The following is a 21,519-nucleotide window of genomic DNA, read 5'->3' on the forward strand; positions in this document are numbered from 1 at the left end:
GCAAATTGTCTGTCTTAACATTGTTATCAGATATTTAATCTTGTGATGCATTCTCTGCCTTGTGATTTTTCTCCACTCTAGCTATATAATAAACTATGTTTCCCTGCTTATGAAAGAGCTCTATTGACTTGAACCTGCTTCTTCCTCTAATTATAATACCAATAAAGACTACATTTTTCCTTTGCGGGGGGAGTTTGATTTCTGCATGTCTTGAATACTGATAGTCACAATGAATGCTGCATTTTCTTTGTGTGCACTTTCAAGAAAACACAAACACACGCACATATATATTGCAGGTGTAACAGAGCTCTAGAAGATTTTAGGCATTAGCACTCATAAATGCATAATTCTTTATACTCCACTGTTGAGATATGTACATTCTTCCCTGTTTATCTACAGATGAGCTCAAATACTTTGCATGCTTGTGAGGTGATTCTGATAAATCGGCACAGGAGAAGGAAAGGGAAGTATGCATATCTTCTGCCAGCAATGGCAGAGACTGGAATTAATCCTGACAGACTTTAAAATGGGCTTCTGTTTTTGTTTCAGCAGTAGAACCAGAGTCAGGGAAGCTGAAACCAATGCAGTGGCATCATGCATGAGGTACAAGGTGTGGAACTGCTCCAGAGATGGCTTTGCAGAGTGTGTTTGAGCTGCGTTTGTTGACAGCTGTCCATATGGATACCTATGAGCAACATAAATCTTTTAGTTTGTTCAACAGCAGAAATCAGTTAATTATTCTGACCTCAAAGCATGAATATAGTTTCTGTCAAGGACTTATTCACAACACTGTCAAATCTCCTCATAGATTTGTCAAAAGTGAATCAGATTATCCCTAATATTTCAAGAATTTATTCACTGAGAAAGTCTTACAAATTTATAGCGATGCTCTACAAAAATAAAAGCTTATCTTCTGCCCAGCTTTTTAAAATCCTCTAGTGCCTCATTTGAGTTATGTCAGAGAACCTTTTATTTTTCATGTTGACAGGAATTAAGAAAAATCAGGGTGCATTCTTTGCTTTCTTGAAATATTAATAGGAGGACACTGGACACAAGATATTCTATAAAGGGTCAAAATCTATAAATTTACTGCCTGTCTTGCTCTATCAAAATTTCTATTTGTGAATGAAAGAAAATGTATAATGATGAGCAACATTATCAAGCTACACAAGGGCTTCTAATTATCTATGTGTATCAGAGGCCTTTGAGCTTTGTAAATATTTTAGAAATTGTAAGAGAGCTGCTGGAAAGAAGCTGAAATATGAAGTAAAACAGCCCATACATTACTGAAGACTAAGAAAACTTATTCTACAGAAGAAAAGATTGACTCAAAATTCTAGTTCAGCTGTGTTCAAATTGGCTGTCACCTATTGCTGATCTTCTTTGACAGACAGACATTGCTAAAACTAGGGCTGCTATCTCTGGGTTGAGAAATTCATGGCTATTTGGGGATGGAGCCAAAGAGGGGCAGAGTGGGGGTGGGGGAGCTCAGCAGTGATGTGATTCAAAAAGCGTGCCCTCTGAAGCTGCCTTTTTCTCCAAGAAAACTTATCTCTTTTGTCTGAACATAAATCATAATTCATGAAGATTTCCAGGGTCTACCTGGAGGATGGCAACTATACTAAAAAGGAGATGGGGTTAGATGATCTTGAATGGCTGTCTTTATTTTCTCAGAACAGAAAACAAAATCCATACAATCCTTAGGGTCATTCAAAAGTATACAAAACATTGTGCACAGTAGGGGCATTTCCGCACATTTGTAAAAATAGCGTTACACTAGCAGAATGGTGTAGGGCTAAATATTATTATGCTTCCAGAGAGCCAGTTTGGTGTAGTGGTTAGGAGTGCGAACTTCTAATCTGGCATGCCAGGTTTGATTCTGCGCTCCCCCACATGCAGCCAGCTGGGTGACCTTGGGCTTGCCACAACACTGATAAAACTGTTCTGACCAGGCAGTAATATCAGGGCTCTCTCAGCCTCACCCACCCCACAGGGTGTCTGTTGTGGGGAGAGGAAAAAGAAGGCAACTGTAAGCCGCTTTGAGCCTCTTTTGGGTAGGGAAAAGTGGCATATAAGAACCAACTCTTCTTCTTCTTCTTCTTCTTCTTCTTCTTCTTCTTCTTCTTCTTCTTCTTCTTCTTCTTCTTCTTCCCAGCCACTCCTCACCTTTTTGCTGTCTAGTCATATTATCACAAATAACATACATAGTGAGGAATATGGACTCAACAAGGACAAAGGTTTTTTATCTCACTATGCATGCTAATCTTATGTAACTTTTGTATCCACATTCCTCACAATTTATTTTAATTGGGATTATGTGACTGTTATTACAAAACTCAATACTATGACATACCCAGGAAACAATAGAGACAAAAGCTTTTTAAATTCATGCTAACCTTGTTCAACTTGTGTATCCATATTCCTCACTATGTATTTTATTTGTGATAATATAACTGTATGATATGGCATTGTAATGGAATTTTGAGTTTGACTCCCTGGCCTTGGGAAGTGTCTACCAATTCCCTGGGAGGAATGTCTCACAATTGTATGGAGCAAGCAACATATGGAGAGGTGATCTCTACTAGCAACATTTTGGTTTTTCTTTGTAAAGTACACTGAATTCTAGGGGATTGATTGGCTGTTTTGACAAAGGATTATCATTGGCTATATTTGGTTGTGACACAGATGTAGCATAATTGATTTTTGCTATATATTCCCTGTCATGTAAGAAGATCATAGTCTGACGAAGGGTGCTTGCACTCGAAAGCTCACGCCTTGAATAAATCTTTGTTGGTCTTAAAGGTGCTACTAGTCTCTTCTGCCTGTCAATCAAGCCAGGCAGCCAATCCCCCTTTTCCATGTTTTAAAGGTCCCACAAGGCCTGCTAATTTTTTTAATTAATACTTCTTCGTTTAAACATCTATGCATAGATGCATAGTGCTTTTTGAAAGCTACCCCTCATGACTCTTTAGATATGTCTAAAAATTAATCTAATTCCCAACTTTTTTGTGGGGGGGGACTTTAGAGGGGCATGCTTTGTGTTACAACTTTGGGGAAAATACTTTTATTTCTGGTATTGCTTGTTTGCCTATTTGTTGCTCCAGTCTGTTCTCCATTTTTAAAAAGCACTTCCTATCCCCCATAAGAAGGGAGAGGGAGGTGGGTGTGAGGGCAGGACATTGGAGGCAGGACATTCATCTCCCTACATTTCTTTGCCTGCTGGCCTACTGGTTGTCCGCAGGGGGATAGCGTTTTTTAGGTTGGTGAATCTACTTTTTGGGATTTACCAACTTGTGCTTTAAATGGTGGATATAGCGAGCAGTTTGCTGGTCGGACACGGGAGGTTGGGGATGTCATGCGGAGCAGCCAGAATATAATGACTACATTAGGTAAGCATTCCACTTTATTTACTGTGTGCAGAAAAGCCCTAGATTTTGTCATACAAATATTACTGAGAATTGGTTTTGTGAGGACCAGTTTAGATTGTTACAGCTTTTGTTTTTTGTTCTTCTGTTCTCAGGCCTTTCTACCTTCTTGGGTTATCACTAACAACTAGAAGATAAGTATTGGCTTTCATTGTTTGTTTTACTGTGTTTCAGTTTTATTGCCCTACTTTATTGACCTAGTCCCAGCCTAGTTAATAAGAGTTGAATTAAACAACTCTCTTCTGTTAACAGAGGCCTTCTTTGCCAGAGCAAAGCTTCTCACTTAGCATGGAATAGTTGTTGGATATGACTTCTCAATTGTGATAAAAAAAAAAGTTGAGTGTATGCCACCAAGCTGCTGGGTGTCTATTCCTCTGCATTTGACTTTCTATTTTGGTAAAGCATGGAATAATGTTGTATGCTTTCTGTTTAAAGTACTACTCTCAATACTATGGGTGGAAACTAAAAAACAAAAAGACTAGGAGTTTAAGGTGTTTTAATTTTTGTTGTAAGATGTTTCTTCCATTGTACATTATATGGTTGCTTAACCTTCTGATCACCATACAGTACTTGGGAACAAAATGAATTATTGATCTATTTTCCATTATATATCCTACGTAAAATAGGAAATTTTCTGATCTGAAATTACTTTGCAATGCATCTGTAATGGCCTGGATGCTTGATACTACAAAGCTTCCAGTCTTCTCACTTCTGCCATGTAAGTGTGAAGAGAAACGTATATCTTTGTGACAGTTATTTTCACATCAGTTGGCAGGCAGCCGAATCCTTTGAAATGGTACAGAATGCAATGAGCTTTTTGGTGTAACAAGCGTAGATGTAAGGAGGAATTACACTACAAAAATATATCTGACTCAATATGACCATCTGATCTGACATTCGTTTAATTTTCCCCTAGCGGCTCATGCTAGTTTAAAACATTATTTTCCCTATTCAAGCAGACCTTATGAAATGATTTTACTACAAGATTAAAATATCATTACGGTCTTAGGCTTCTTGTTATGGCAATGTTATATGAGCTGAAGAAATGGAAGGACTGTTCAGGTACAAAGCTTTGCACGTCTTGGAGAACAGGAAGGTATTATGTATCAGTTCATCATGGAGAAGGTTTTATAGCCATTTCCAAACAAAAACGAAATTAGACGTCTTCTAAATCTGCTGAGATTTATCAACCATAGAAAAGAGCTCAGGGTTCAAAGCTGTTATTAGAGAATCTATTGTTGTGCAAGCTAACAGGAACACTGGGACATGAAGTTCAAGAGTCGGTCAGTGAAATAAAACTATCATTGTTTTTCACCAGACAATGCACAACTCCTTTAGACTCCATAGCGGTTACCTGCTCTTCCTGTTTCTGGGCCTATAAAGGAATGCAAGTGTTTGAGCTGTCTGTGCCACCCATTTTTATATTTGAAAACAATCATGTTGTTGCACCCTCCTGATATGTCAAGCTGAATTGCTTTGTGTACTCTGAAACCGCAAGTTTTGTACAGCTCTGCCTTGACTGCTTCTCTCATGCATGAATGGTAAATTTATGTACGCAGCTATAAGTCAAAACCTCATACATCTTTGGTAGAACAAATAGCATTTTAAGAAATGTTGCTGAGGCACATTATTAAATTGAGGATTTTTTAAAAAACGAAGTAACAACCCAAATAAGTAAATAACAGTATTTATTCAGTTATTTTTATTTAGATTTAGATTTCTAGGCCACCCCTCTCTAAAAAGCTCTCAGGGCAGCTTACAACATTATAAATAATTTTACAATGCAAACTTTTAAATCTTAAAATTCAATTTAAAACACTACAATCACCTTGTCAGGTAAACCATCTCCTGGGCTGGACGTTGAAATCTATGAGGTTAAGATAAGTGGCCCAGCTTTGATGGCGGGGAAATGGTTCAGGCAAAAGCTAGAGCAGGGGGTTAGGCAGGGGGCCCTTCCAGCTAGTAAGAATGCCTTATAGGCCTTATAAGTTTAAAACTGTAGGAAACAGAAGTTTCCTGGAAAAGGAATTTACATCTTCAAGTTGTGTAAAAATAAAATCAGAGTTAATGGGCAGGAAACGATCATCTAGTCCCGTTATAGAGTTCACTCATCTACCTTCTTCAATTAATTTACACAGTCTGGACAATGTTCCCCAACTGGAGCTTTTGTGCCACAGAAATGTGCCTTCAGAACAGATGGCGCAAGATGACCTAAGCAAATCAGTCAAGACTTGCAGTGTTACCAGAGTTTTTGAGGGCCACTGCTCCTTTGCCTTTAGATAGCAACATGATCTGCAGAAATGTAGTGGCCCTGCTTGTCAGGCCCTCCTAGCAGCTGGTAGGGGAGAGGGGTGGCTTACCAGGAGCAGGGAGTTTCATCTGATGTTTCCGGAATGTGCCCAATGTGATCTGGAAATGACATAGGCATGCTGGGGTAATGCTATGTTTTGGGGGGCAAAAACTCTATGGTAAGAATTAATTTCTGCTAACTATAAGGTTTAGGCTGAAAACCAGAGTGTTGCCCCATATCACTTCTGTGTCATGTTGATGTAATTTATGCACCTTGCTAAAACAGCAGATGTACCTCCCTTGGGAGGGGGGGGGGTTAAGTCCACCCACTGGTCAGCTGACTGATGGCAGAAAGGTGGGATCTGACAGCAGGGGACATTTGGCCCCACTGGTGAGGGGTCTGGCAATTCTAGCTTATTCCTATGATGCACCAAAGCTTCATCAGCTGCTGATCCAGATGCAGTTAAAAGTCACCTACTTTTGGGGCCACGTGGCAACCCTGGCCTATAAAGGAAAATAACCGTTTTTCCAGAAAACTTCCTCTACTAAATATTGTGAGCTTTGACTGAGATGAAAACCTATCCCTGCAAAGGTACAAAGATACAACACCCAACATTGTGCACCTGCTGCCTATAATGATGTTAAAGGGAGGAACAAGATTTCATGATGGCGATGAATGCCATCCCATGGTAAGACCACCCTGCCCTGCAGGCCTAGATTAGGACACCACCCCCACCCTGCTTGGGCGACGGGCATATTTTAGCTTGCGCATGGAGACTTATGGATCTGTCTGGATTGCTGAATGCTCTGCAGGACCCAGTGCCTCTTGGAGACTCGTTGGAGGCACAAGTGGAGGACTGGCAGTCCCACTTGGCAGCTGCCACTGATGAGATCACTCCCAGACATCCTCTCTGCCTTTGCCTCAGACAGGCTCCATGGTACACCAGGGAGCTTTGATAGAGGAAGAGAGAAGTGAGACAACTTGAGCCAGTGTGGAGGAAGACTCATGGCAAAGTAGCAAGAACATCTTATTGCATGCTTATGATTACATATGAGATGGCGGTGAAGGTGGCAAAATGAGAGCTTTACACCACTGAAATTGTTGTTTAGGATAATTCTGTTTCTTACCTTCCTCGAGGGAGGGCGGCAAAGTTTTAGTCAATTGGATTTCAGTTGTGAAGCATTAGCAAGCTTCTTTGCAGATAAAATATTGTCGCTCCACCAGGACCTTCCTGCCATGATTGTTACAGATATGGAACTGAAGGTCCATTGGCTGTCATGGGAGGTAACATTTGGCTTCAGGTGGCTCTCTTTGACCGAAGTGGACAAGTCACTAGGCACAGTAAGGGCGACTACCTGCCCCCTTGATCCCTGGTGTCTTGGCTGCTCTGTGGGTGAGCAGCAGATACGAGGCCCACTCAGGGACATTATCAACCTCTCCCTGACATTATCAACCTCTCCCTGAGTTCTCTGAGGTTTTAAAGGGGGAAATTGTCTGGCCCTTGGTGAAGAAACCATTGCTCAATCTGCGGGATCTATCCAACTCCTGCCCAGTTTCGCATATTTCATTTCTGGGCAAGGAGATGAAGAAGGCCGCCTTGGATCAGCTCCTAGCTTTTTGGGAGGAAACTTCAGTGCTTGATCCATACCAGTTGGACTTCAATCCTGGCCATGGGGTAGAGACGGTGCTGGTCACCTTGGTGGATGATTTTAAGCACCAGCTGGATAGGCGCGGTTCGGCTATTCTCATAACGTTAGATCCGTTAGCCGCATTTGCTGTGGTTAGCCATAAGCTTTTGGCTCACTGCCTTGCTGAGGCTGGGATTTGTGGGATGGCCCTTCAATGGCTGCTCTCCTTCCTATGGAACCATACACAAAGGGTTACTGTGGGGGATGAGTTGTCATGTCACTTTCAACTCCCATGTGGAGTTCCACAGGGGGCAGTCCTTTCGCTCACATGCCATCTGGCCTAGCTGGTCCAGAGTTTGGGGCTGGGTTGTCATCAGTATGCAGATGACACCCAGCTCTATCTCCTCATGGGCGGCCACCTGGACTCCCCCCACCCCACATACATTTGCCAGTTGTTTGGAAGCTGCAGTGGTGATTAGAGCAGAGTCATCTGAAACTGGTGGTTAGAGCAGAGTTGCCTGAAACTCAACCCTTCCAAGATGGAGGTCCTGTGGCTGGGAACGAAAGGGGCAGATCAGGAAGTGCATTTACCTGACCTGGCTGGGGTGCAACTTAACATCATGTCTTGTTTTAGGAATCTGGGTGTGATCTTGGATGCCTCATTTACCATGGAGGCACAGATCACGAGAGTGGCACACCTACCATTTTTCCCCCTTTGTTAAGTGAGGCTACTAGTGCCCTACCTGTCCCTGGAACACAGTGATCCATGCAATGGTCACCTCCAATATTGACTTCTGTGACTCGCTCTATGTGGGCCTACCCTTGTCCTTGACTTGGAAATTGCAGGTAGTGCAAAATGAAGCAGGTATGGTCCTCACTAGAATACCTTGGAGGGCCGATATATGGCTGGTGCTGAGGCAGCTGTATTGGTTGCCAGTTGCAGCCTGGATCAGGTTCAAGGTTTTGTTTTTGACCTTTAAGGCCCTTCACGGTCTGTGCCCCATATCGCCTAACCTGTTGAAGATTTCTGGTCCACGAAAGGTTCATCTGGCCTCAACCAGGGCCAGGGCCTTTTTGGTCCTGGCCCAACCTGGTGGAATGAACCCTTGGAAGAGCTGAGGGCCCTGCAAGAGCTTTTGTGGTTCTGCAGGGGCTGTAAAATGGAGCACTTCTGCCAGGTCCTTGATTAAGGCCAGGGCGTGAGAGATTGCAGGAGACCCTCCACAACCACAGCCAAGAACTATCGGTATCCCTGGGGATTGGGGGCCTGAAGTGCTGGTGGAGGGGTGAGAATTGAGAGGTAGAGGGGGATATTTTTCTCATTGCTGGAGTAGTTGACGATTTGGTTTTATGGTTTTTATGTTTTTATGTATTGGTGTTTTATTCTTCCTGTAACCTCCCATGAGTCAATTTTGAGAGCGATGGGTAAGAAATCAAAATCTAGATCTAAATAATAACAATAACAATAGCAATAACAATGTGAAGAGGAAATGGACCATAGATGAGTTGCCTAACTGGCACAATAATGAACTCTGTCATAATTGTATCCAGGACTGTCAAACCCTGTGAGGTTGTATGCTTCCACAGGTATTATAGAAAGAAATTTTACACTTCTATAACAATTTTTAAAACATCTTCTGATTCACAACTTCAATGTGTTAATGGCCAATTCATAGACATTAATAGGCAACCACCCACATGTCTCTTATTATTTCCTGTCAAAACCTGGAAGCGATATAAGGTGTTTGAACAGTTCCTAGGCAACCACTTCCATATTCTCCACCCTTCCATGATTAAAGTATCAGAGGAATGCTGGTACAAAACTGGATTCAGGTTAGTGATGGCGGAAGCAAGAGCAATGTTACCTAGCCAGTTCTCCTAGTGAAAATGCAAGGAATGTTGAGATCTCAGGGAATCTGCAAAAATTGTTGTTTAGTTGCATGGAACCTTCAAGATAACTGTTCAGCAGCAGGAGTAATGTTGGCCCATTACTATAATGGCTAAATCTAGCTAGGCTTGATTATTGGCATTTTCCAAGGTGACACAAAATATGTAAAAGCATGACATGACTACGGTATATTGAAATTGTACCATACTGAAATGAAGCATGTTTCTTGCTTCCATTATATGTAGAAATCCTGCAGCTCTGATCATCCTGAATGTCATCTTTATGTTGGAACATCTGCTTTACATGTAAAGGTAAAGATATCCCCTGTGCAAGCACCGAGTCATGTCTGACCCTTGGGGTGATGCCCTCCAGCGTTTTCATGGCAGACTCAATATGGGGTGGTTTGCCAGTGCCTTCCCCAGTCATTACCGTTTACCCCCCAGCAAGCTGGGTACTCATTTTACCGACCTCGGAAGGATGGAAGGCTGAGTCAACCTTGAGCCGGCTGCTGGGATCAAACTCCCAGCCTCATGGGCAAAGCTTTCAGATGGCTGCCTTACCACTCTGCGCCACAAGAGACTCGCTTTACATGTAGAAGATCCCAAATTCAATCTGAATTTAAAGGGATCATAAGAACATAAGAAGAGCCCAGCTGCATCAGACCAATGGTCCATCTAGTCCAGCAGTCTCTCACACAAAGTGGCTAACCAGTTCCTCTGGATGGCCAACAACAAGGCATAGATGCTAAGGCCTTCTCTGATATACCTCCTGGCTCAGGATTCAGAGGATTAGTGCCTCTGAATGTGGAGGTTTCCCTAGTAGCCATTGATAAACTTGTCCTTCATTAATCTATCTAATCCCCTTTTACAACTGTTTATTCCTATGGCCATCAATATATCCTCTGGCAGCAAATTCCACATTTTTATCAGTCTCAGTATGAAGTGGTAAGATTCTCGTGGGTAGCTATGTTGGTCTGAGGCAGCAGAACAAAGATTGAATCCAGTGGAACTTTTAAGACTAACCAATGTTGTATTCAAGGTATAAGATTTTGTGTACATACACATGCATGAACACAAAAGCTTATACATTTAATACAACTTTGTTGGTGCACATAAAAGCTTACACCTTGAATAAAACTTTGTTGGTCTTAAAGGTGCCACTGGACTCAAACTTTGTTCTATAAAGTAGTAAGCAGGTGATATATCACACAGCAGTTGGTATGAAAGTCCTCTCCCTGAGATCTCCAGTCACAGTAGATGGTACTGACCCTGGTAGACCAATAGTCTGACTCTGTAACTGAAAATTTTATGTGTTCATGTACCTACTTTTCTCATGATCTATGTCTCATTTAGAAGATAGGTTTATTCCTTAATTACATTACATACAGATTCAACAACCAAACTTTCTATGAAAACAGAAAATCTGTAGCAGTTAATACAATTGCATCAAGATTAGAGACATTTTTTAAAAAATGGAAGGAAGCCAGGCAGCAAATCCAGATTGGGAAATCCCTGGAAATTTTGGGGTAGAGCATGGGGAGGGTGGGGTTTGAGGAGGAGAAGGTCCTCAGAAGGGTATAATGCTACATGGTCTACACTCCAAAGCAGCCATTCTCTCCCAGGAGAAGTGATTTCTATTGTCTGGAGAGAACAATTCAGGAAAATCTTCAAGCTCCAACTAGATGCTGGCAATCTTAGGAAGAAGAGATATGGAGAACTGAGGGGAGAAGGACACTAGAACTCAATTTTGTCCACTTGTCTTTAGAGAAAATAACCTTTCCATGTCCTTTCATGTAGGCAAAGCCTAAATGCCTCCTTAAACAGAAGCACCAAACTTCTGGATACCAGTGCTGGAAGAGAGCAACAGGGGAGAGACTTGGCCTCCATATTTTGTTTGTTTGGCTCTCCAGAGCAACAAATAGGTCACTGTTGGAACAGTATGTTGGACTAGTTAGACCAGTAGTCTGATCCAGTGGGATCTTCTTATGTACTTAAAGGTTGTGCTTCTCACATGGAAACATTAGAAGAATTGGAAAACCTGACACAAACATATTGTAAGCCATTAGAAAACTCTACACCAAAGATGAGTGAAGTGACTTAAGCTGTAGGACAAACACAGCCCTTGTTTATATTAGAACAGAAACCACTATTTGCATTGAAGTAGAGCTCTAACAAATGGAATGGTTGTGCAAGATGCCAGTGAGAATATTTCTCAATGATTTTTTTGGGGGGGGGCTTATTTGAGTTCATAAAGCTGAACTGAAAGATTATGATGAGATTAAAATATGATAATTTTTAGGGTTCAAGTCTGAATGTTAGCTAACAAAAAATATATATGACCTCACCTAAAGTCACCAGGGAGATCCATTAGGTAATTGCAGTATCACACCATACAGTTTTTGTTAAATCCGTGGTTTCAAAGGATGCTAGGACACTGAGAGCTGAATCAGCATTTTAATAGGACCACAGCATGGTGGTACAAGAACCAAATTGAACCAACTCTCCCCTCCCCCCGCAAAAAGCCCCCAACATATATACACAATACAGATCTTCCTACACTATAGGCCAGTTTCAGGTTCAAACTGATTGGATCTGGCAGACAGGATCTAGAGGCACATTAGTAAAGTACATGTCTGTTTGGTTCCTGCCTTGGATCTCAAGCAGATCCACAAACACAACAGTTTTGCTTGTGCAAAATACCGCCTGAGGACTGTGGGAATCTGGGAACCTACTTCCTGCGCAAAGAATAATGTAGGTCAGCAAGCATCAAGCAGTGCCAATTATTCGTACATAATGGGGAAATTATAAATTACTTGTTTCTCAGGGTATCTGCAAAGGTGCAAAACCGCAGGTTGCAACCTGGATAACCCAAGCTGAAGCCACAGGTGCTAACACATTGCTTAAACTTGTGCAGCACTGGCAGCATTAGCTGGTATCATATGCTTGTATTTTAAAAGGCCCAACTCCAAAGAGTGGAGAGTATAGCGATTGTATCAGTGTCCACAGTAACCCCACTAAATGCCTACAGTGTCTTCACCGCAAACATAGATGAAAAAAAGTCAACCTAATGCATGTTGCTGCAGTAATTTCTTGCTGACTCACCATGAGCAGAGCACAATAAGAAAAAGAACTAAGGGAACTAACTAACTAACGTTTGCATACATTTATACACCATCCACCATGACTGGCAAGTGCCTTGGAAGGAACACACCCAGGGAACTCTGCAGAAGTGGCTTCTCAGAAGTAGCATCAGGGGTAGTTCCCAGTGCTATCCTAAAATATTCCAAGACAGGCTTTAGGACTGCCCTGTAAAGATGCATTTGTGTCAATGACTACAAGTAAAACCAGGGCCTTGAGGGGGACAAAATTCTGGGAGACCTCATTACCCTGAGGGTGCAGCAAGATGCTGTTGTTGTGCAGCTATAAATTCAGCGGCATTTCAGTGAGACGGGAATGACAGGGATATGTGACCTTGGGCTAGCACTATCTTTTGGCCTAATAACTTTTTTCCTGCCAGCCATCTTCACTGCCCAGCTTTGATACCCGTACATAGTAATGGAGAATACTACAGCATGAATTAACTTGATCTTGGTCTTAAGCAAACATCCTTATGTTTAAGGATCTTTTCTAGCTCCTTCATGGCTACCCTTTCTAGTCTGAGGAAGTGTGCATGCACACGAAAGTTCACACCTTGAATAAATCTTTGTTGGTCTTAAATGTACCACTGGGACCTTTTTGTCAAATTTTGTCTTTCTTCTCTCAATCTTTTTCTGATTTCTTGGTTAAAGCCTCCCTTTTAGCCAAGGAACAGAAAAATTCTAACAATTTCCGTTTCTTCATCATCAACTTTAAATTTGTGTGATTGTCCTATGGTCATTACGTTTGTCTTCTTGAATTTTAATTTTAAATTATTGATTTTAACTCAGTTTTTTTTTTTACTGCTGTTTATACTATAAACTGCCTTGAGTTTCTGTTAGGTAGAAAGGTGGCTAAAAATGTTTTAAATAAAATACATGTGGTAGTTTCATTGGGCATGGGTAAGAGGAGGTGGACCTAAAGGTAACCTTTGGATGATTTCCAGCAATCCTGACTAGAATGCGACAGTAACTGCAATTTAGAAAAAATATTATAAATACAAAAAGGATGCAGAGAGAACCAGAACAATGACCATATCTGTTCAGCAAACTAACTAGAGGTAAGAAGCAATCCTGAGAACATAGTTTAAGATTGATTATACCAGGGATTGCCTACTCAAAACTGCAATAAACTAAGGCAGGGGTCCCCAACCTGAGGCCCATGGACCACATGCGGCCCCCAACCTCTTTCTATGCAGCCCTCCAACCTGATTGTTTGCTGCTATCACCCTCAGGACATTTTCCTTCAGACTGCTGTTCATCCTGTCCCTTTCTTGGAAAAAAGACAATAGCAACATAGTTTATTTTGGTCTCCTTCAGTAATCCCCCCTTGTTCGTACCCTCCATAATAGCATTCTGGTCATTCTAAGTGCTTTGCTAGCCAGCAAAGCTCAGGCACCCATACCACTCAGCTTTTTCACTTCCCCGCTCCATGAATTACCATGTTGAAGTTATGTATGTATACAAGGAAGGCAAATTCACTGTGAATGGTTTCAGGAGATGTCATGCCTGCTTTTGCAGAAAGAAAGAAAGAAAGAAAGAAAGAAAGAAAGAAAGAAAGAAAGAAAGAAAGAAAGAAAGAAAGAAAGAAAGAAAGAAAGAAAGAAAGAAAAGAAAAGGCAGGAAAAGGGCCTGGTATTTTTGCAAAAAAAAAAAAAAAAAGGATACTGAACATTTCTAGAGGCTCCATCCATCAAAGCAAGTGGCTTCCAAAGTTACTGGTGAGGTTACTGCAGCAAGCAAAAGCATTCTTCCTTCCACAACAAGAGCTGGTTGTTATGACTTCTGTCCTTGCTTGCTTCTGCCTCTACTGCCTTCCTCATGCCAGTTAGGAGTCTTCTTATATACCTGTGATTGCAGGAACTGGTGTGTGGCCCTTGAGTACTCTCTTAGCAGGGAGGTTGATGGCATTCCCCTTCTAACATCTTCCTCCAGCCAAGTTCCCATTTCTCTGGCTGCCATTTTAATTCTTATGATTGAGGCTTGGCTGGCAAGCAGTGATGTGTATGTGCACCCTGCATATAATTTGAAGCCAACTTAATAGCATATCCTCTATACCAGGTGGAAGGCTGCCTACTTGCCCATTTTTGGAGGGGCCCCCATTTTTAACATATTAAAATTAAAATATATTAGCAGGTGTATATTTAAACTTCATAGTATTCCATGTACTTAGGATTGCAACTCTACCATCTGGTAGGCCAGATTCACAATGCATTTTTTAAAAATCATTCCTAGCTTGTGTATTTAGCCCAGTGCTTCTGAGAACTGTAGTGGATAGTGGGGCAGAGGTCTCTTCTCTTCTTTGCCATGGTCACATTGAAAATCCCCAGCTAGTAGCAGCTAGGATGGAGTGGATTTAATGGGAAATGGAGGAGTTAGGCCCCTAAAATTATACTACTCATATTTTTATTTATTCAAGGATAACATTGGACTGCAAGGCGAACAAACCGGTCAGTCCTAGAGGAGATCAGCCCTGACTGCTCCTTAGAAGGCCAGATCCTGAAGATGAAACTCAAATATTTTGGCCACCTCATGAGAAGGAAGGACTCCCTGGAGAAGAGCCTAATGCTGGGAGCGATTGAGGGCAAAAGAAGAATGGGACGACAGAGAATGAGGTGGCTGGATGGAGTCACTGAAGCAGTAGGTGCAAACTTAAATGGACTCCGGGGAATGGTAGAGGACAGGAAAGCCTGGAGGATCATTGTCCATGGGGTCGCGATGGGTCAGACACGACTTCGCAACTAACAACAACAACATTGAAACTCTGCAACTGCTGCCCTGCTAAAAACCCTGTAAGATGTCTGTAAAGGAAAGTTCTGTTTCATGGAAACGAAAAATTGCATATGAGCACCATGTCTTTAATGACAAATGGACTACTGTGTACTTCTTTGTTTTAAACAAGGATATAGCAGTTTGCCTCATATGTCTTAAAACTGTCTCAGTATTGAAGGAGTACAATATTAAAAGGCATTTTGAATCCTGTCACAAGAGCTACTCAGTATATCAAGGAGAGGTGCGAATGAATAAGATAAACTCTCTTTTTAAAAAAATCAATGTTTTTGCAGCAAAATAGTTTTAGAAAGCAAGTTGAAGAGAACTTGTCTCCTGTCAGAGCCAGCTGTCATGGTGCTATATGTATTACTGAGAGTGGTAGACCCATTCTCTGATGGTGAATTTGTTAAAAAGTGCATGTTTAAAGTAATAGAGGAAAGGTATCAGTTTATCTGCATCTACAATCACCAGGCATATTGAAGAACTAGGAGAAGAGCTGCATATGTCACTGGTTGTCAAGGCAAAAAGTTTTGATCCTTTTCCTTTGGCATTAGATGAGAGCAATGACATTATACACACTGCTCAACTACTAATTTTTTTATCAGGGGGTCCAATTTGAGAAGAGTTGTGTGCACTGCAGACTTTGAAAGGTACCACAACTCCAGAAAACATATTCTTGAAGGTGTGTAAATCAGTAGAAAATCTTGGTTTGAGTTGGGATATGCACCATCACAGCTGATGGTGCAAGAAATATGGTAGGAAGTAAAACTGGTGTAGTTGTAAAAATAAATGAAGAGATATTAAAATTAAATGACATACTTCCCATGCAATTTCACTGCATCATCCATCAGCAAGCCTTGTGTAGTAAGATTTTTCAGTGGGAAAGTGTGATGCGTATTGTTGTATCCAGCATTAATTACATCAAGCACCATGGCCTTGCTCATTGTCAGTTTCAAAATATTCTCTGAGATAGATGCAGAATATGGGGATGTATTGTACCATGCAGAAGTCAAGTTGCTTAGCAGAGGCAAAGTCCTCAAATGTTTTTTTCAGTCTTCATCATGAAATTGATGTCTTTCTTAAAGAGAAGCACTTTCTGACCCTGAATGGATTATTGATTTGGCTTTATTAATGGCTATCACAGGGCATCTGAACACACTGAATCTAAGGTTGCAGGGGAAAGGTAAGTTTGAGTGTGACATGTATACTGAATTGAAAGCTTTTGAAGCAAAACTAAACATTTTGTGAAGCAAGTTAGTGAAGATAACTTTTCAAACATCTCATGCTGCAATGGACTACATTTTGAGAAGGAAGGGGATTTACAATTCAATGTTGAAATACATGTCAAAGCACTGAACCTATTGCAGGTGGGATTTCAGAACAGATTTCAGTGATTGCTATAAGGTTGGAAAGGAAATAAGAATGTTTCAGAATCCATTTGAAGGATACCAGAAGTTGCAAATAACTTTTTTCAGATAGAACAAACTGATTTGCAAGCTAGTGATCATCTCAGATACATTTACATAGAAAATAGATTTCTGTTCTGGTCTACCTGAACCTAAAACCTTTTTTATCAACCTAAAAAAAATTGCTGCAGGAATGTTCAGTCTTTGGCACGACATACATCTTGTGAACAAACCTTTTCCAAGATGAAAATTGTGAAATCGATGTGTAGGTCAAGGCTTACAGATGAACATTTACAGATGAACATTTTAAGAGTGTCTGTCACAACCCTTGACTTAGACATCAATGCCTTGGCTAACAGAAAACAGCCATAAAAAAGTGGCTCCTGAAGTAGGGTGAGGGAGGGGCTCTGTCATGTTGTTGTTGTTATGTTATTATATTGTATTGTTGATTGTCCATTTTAATGGGTTTTTAATGGGGTTTTAGCTGGACTCCCTGTAACCCATCACAAGCCTCTTGGGAGTGGCGGGTAACAAATTAAATCATCATCATCATCACACTGACTAGGTAAGCATATGTAGCTAAATACAAGGATTCCACAGTAAAATACTGTTCCAAAATGGATTGCATTAAAGTTAAAATTTCTTCATTTACCTTTGAATATTAACTTTTGGTTTCAATGTCAATAATTATGTTACATTTTTGTTTAAGATGTGGCCCTCTTTAGGCACTGGGCTCGTTAATGTGGTCCCCATGTGCCAAAAAGTTGGGAAACCCTGAACTAAGGCATTTTTGTCTGGAATATTACAAGTATCTTTTCCCCAAATCCACCGATACTGTGAGTGCCATTTTCTCTCCAGACTCCCATGCACACTTCCTTCGGAATAAGCCAGCACAACTTCCTAGAAAGCATGAAAAAACTGAGCATGTGTTTTTGGAAGCAAGTTCTGTTGACATATATGAGCCTTGGGAGGGGGAAGGAGATGAGGTTATGAGGTTCCAGAAGATTTGGGAATGGCATCGTTCCAACAACGAATCTATAAACTATTTTCTCCGGCACAATTAAATTGTAAGCATGCTAACTGAGGATGGCACTGTTCCTTGTTGGGGTGTGAAAGGCCTTCGGAGCAGGGCCATTAATCTTCACTGTTGTGCCCGCCATGCATCGTCCTGAAGTTTCATGCCAAACCCGTCGTCCCTGAAAGTTCTTTCCCCTGACGTCAGCACCCTCGGCCCCGCCCCAGGAATGTTGGGCGGTGCTTAAGGCAACGGTAGGGGAAAGAGGTGTGGCCAATGGGGAGAAGGGGGCGTGTCCGTGCTGCCGCGCTGAGGGCGCCAGTTGGGAGGCAGCTGCGGCCGGTGCTGGCCGAAGGGAAGGAGGCGCGAGAGGGGCTTGGCGGAGGCGGCAGCGGGACAGGGCAGCGCGCGCGCGGAGGGGCGCCGATGGTGCGGCCTCATGTCTAAGACGCTGCGGAGGAAGCGGCACTGGCTGAGCAAGGTGCAAGAGTGCGCCGTGTCCTGGGGGGGCGGCGGCGGCGGCGGCGGCAGCTCCGGCCCGAATCCCGACTGGCTGCGGGGCGGCGCCGAGCGCGGCGAGTTCCCCTATCTCGGGGCCCGCCTGCCGACGCTGGCCGAACCTGGCGGCGGGACCGGCCCCGTGCTGCTCTCGGGGAAGCCCCCCAGCCCCGGCGACGTGCTGCTGGAGGTCAACGGCACCCCTGTCAGCGGCCTCACCCACCGAGACACCCTGGCCGTCATTCGCCACTTCAGGGAGCCCGTGCGCCTCAAGACCGTGCGGCCAGGTCAGTGGGTCCGTCCGCCTGCCGGAGCTAGCCTGCCAGGGTCGCTAGGGGGGCCGGGAGGGAGGGAGAGCTTCCTTCTTCTCCCCAGCCTTTTTCCTCCCGGACGGACCGGCCCTGATTCTCTCCTCTGCGCCCCCCCCCCCCCCGCTCCACCCAGGAGCACCTGCCTCGTTTTATTGCCCCCGCCAAGGTTCACTTCACTCATGTTTTTCCAGTTCTTTTTACTTTCTCTCTTATCCCCCTGTCCCTGCCATTCCTTCTGCTCACTCATGGCAGCTTTAAAAAATTCTCGTTTCCCCCCTTCCTGTTGAAGTGTCTCCAGGATTCTATCCTTTTATCTTCCTGCATTTTTCCCTCTTTGTGTAGGCACCTCTAGGTTTACCAGCCCCTTGTATTGTCTCTGCGTTTCCCTTCCCTTACAAGGTAAAGCTGCCTTTCTGTCCTAGCTCTTACCCTTTAGGGCAGGCACAGCCCTACCTGTGCCACCTTACCTATGTACTTTCTGGGAACTTGATCTCTGCCTGCCTGATTTTCCTACGTGTATTTGGCCTTGCCGTTTTGCATTGTCCTCCATGCATCTGCCACTTACTGCTGTCTTTTGTATGAAGACAAACCTGACCCTGCCATTTTCTCTCCCTCGCCCTCATCAAGTGATACATCTGCTAAATCCTCTCTTTTGAGCAGACCTAGCCCTTCCTGTTTACCCCAGCATTCACCTTCCGCTTCAGTGGTAGGATCATTATTCAAACATTCCTGTTTACATGCTTTAATCTGGAGAAGGGCACTCTTGTGATACCATAAGGGTTCTGGCAGGGTTTGCATGCCATTTGTTCTAGTGGGGTCTGTATCTTTGCACATTGTGAAAGAAAGCAGTTGCTGTGGGTATTCCAGAGTACCCAGCTTTCTGTGCAGTGAGCTATCTTTTGTCATTCGCTTTAAAGCAACGAGCTGTCCTGGTCACAAATATTTATCTTGAGACATAGTTTGAGTATTAGCAGTTTAGAGTCTTTCTTTGCTATATTGACAGTTTATGTCAAGAAACAAATAATTAAAGCATCACATGTACGAGATGTTCTAAAGTTATCCTAAATATGTATACTCAGGCCTATTCAATGGGGTTTACTCCAAGGAAAGTGCTTCCTAGCATTGTGCTGGCAGTGTTTCTTTGCCATTCATTCCTGAAAGCTGGAGGGAAGAGTTGCTTTTTTCTCCCGGTATTTGTGGGAGGGGAGAGCTATTGTAATTGTACTTCATGCTTGAGCAGATAGGTTCTCTCGTGTTGTATCTCTGGTGCAAACCCTACAGCTCTTTTCAGTAGAATGGTACAATGTAAACTCCTAACCTTACATTCGATTTCTAATGTTACTGAACTGATTTCTGTGAAGTGTTGTAATAACTTACTTGTGATTAAGCTCCTGTCTTCAGCCATCCCTGTGGCATTCATAAGTCAGTGATTCTTCTGCAAAGCAAGTTGCTTGTATATGCATTGAGAGTGAGGTTTATAAAGCATGGAGGCTTGCTGAAAGCTAATGTTACTCTTGGGGAAGATTAGTGAATGAGCCTTATTAAAAGCTATCATTTAGGCTAGTTGTCTGCTTGTTATAGGGGGACTCACACTTTCTTTGTATAAAATTAGAATTCCTATATGGCAGAAGCATGATCAAGAGATGGGCTAGGATAATCAGTCATCCTTCTTTTCCTTGGTCAGTCACCTGTTAATTAACAAAGCGACAACCAAATGTTCAAAACATCACAGTACTTGAAAGTAAAGCTGAAGTCTATATGCCAGAGTCTGACAGATTGGTTTTAGGACAGCCTCATTTGAGGTCTCCGGTATTTTCAGCTATGTGCCTTAAATCCCCATATAACCATTTTATAGCCACCTTGTGTGGCAGCAAATTATACACTGTTTCAAAGTGTAGTCCACGAAAGCAGTATGCTTGTACATTTATTTTGTTATTTTGTTAACACTAGTATAAATGGAAGATAGTTTTGTTCATATTCTGAGTAATCTTACAACCTTTTACTTGTTCAGTATGTTTGCCTATCTTGTGGAGTAGAAGAATCTTGGTTTCAGATAGCATTGATGCAGAGTATCACAGTGTCTTGAGGGCATTAAGATAATTGTCTATTCATGTTAAATATTGAACTCCTTAGACTGTAATTCTGAATTTAAGAATGTGCAACTGATTTTTCTTTCATCTAAGGCTGATGTGGGAAATGGGATTTTTCACTTAATTTAAAAGCTGTTATGCAGTCTGGTTTTTTTTTTTTTTTTGCATTTGCGTATTTTCAGTTTGACACAGCAAAATACAATAGCAACCTTGAAATAAGATGGCCTGTGGTAGTTATTTTCATAGCTGCAAAAATATATGCAGAGTGAAACATAATATGTAAACTGATAGTATGATTGAGAGCACAATTTCCAGAAAAACTTGTGGAAGTCATCACACTTTCTCTTCCAAGTGGCTTTCATATGCTTTTGTTTAGTGCATATGTTGGCCTATGGAAAGTTAGCCAATTTTTAAAATGTGGTTGTCATATAGTAAAACTGTCTCAGAATACACAGTTATGGCTTTCAGTGCCAGAAAATGCTGATGTTAATGTCTATAGTACCCATTGCTAACATGAAGTATAATAAACATTGATTATGAAATTATATAATTATCTTTGTGCATGGCCTGGAACTAGTGCAAATGACTGCAGTGACTCAGACTCATAAGAGCCTCTTGAATTTCTGTTAACTTCATTTTTCTAATGGAAGTCTCATCTTGCATTGATAGTGTTAATTTGTGTATATATAGGAGATATCAAATAATTGTATTAATTATTTAGCCTCCTCACCAGTATGCATTTCAAATGTCAAGTTATTGCTAAGCATTGCTACTTGCAATCATACAAGCTAATGATTTACAATTGTAAATTTGAAGCTAATTATAGCTCTTCCAGTAGAGCATAATATGCATATTAAGCAGATAATTTTTCAACAAATTTAACTATGATTAAATCAATTTTGATAAAATGTACCTCCTGCTTTTAGCTTATATGTGACATCCACTTATTACAGTCTAGCCACACCTTGAAACTAGTTTTCTGATGTTCCCACCTTTAGTCTTCTGTTTCCTCCAAAATCCCTGTGATTATATGTGTACATTTTAAGAATTCATTTGTGTTTTG

The 21,519-nt window shown here is 41.9% G+C and overlaps 1 protein-coding gene across 5 annotated transcripts in view; it reads left to right on the plus strand.

Annotated features, from left to right (window-relative positions):
- The first annotated feature begins 17,865 nt into the window (after positions 1-17,865).
- Positions 17,866-21,519, plus strand: part of MAGI3 (membrane associated guanylate kinase, WW and PDZ domain containing 3) — a 172,417-nt gene continuing 168,763 nt past the window's right edge. For 3 of the 5 annotated variants that reach the window (XM_077334930.1, XM_077334932.1, XM_077334933.1), the window contains exon 1: positions 17,866-18,342. In XM_077334930.1, the coding sequence (XP_077191045.1) occupies positions 17,997-18,342 (346 nt within the window). In that variant the 5' untranslated portion in view covers positions 17,866-17,996. The remainder of the gene's footprint in view (positions 18,343-21,519) is intronic. The other 2 variants (XM_077334931.1, XM_077334934.1) reach the window with 1 other exon arrangement.

Source organism: Paroedura picta, chromosome 4 (assembly GCF_049243985.1).
Source record: "Paroedura picta isolate Pp20150507F chromosome 4, Ppicta_v3.0, whole genome shotgun sequence".
In the NCBI taxonomy this organism is placed as follows: domain Eukaryota; kingdom Metazoa; phylum Chordata; class Lepidosauria; order Squamata; family Gekkonidae; genus Paroedura; species Paroedura picta.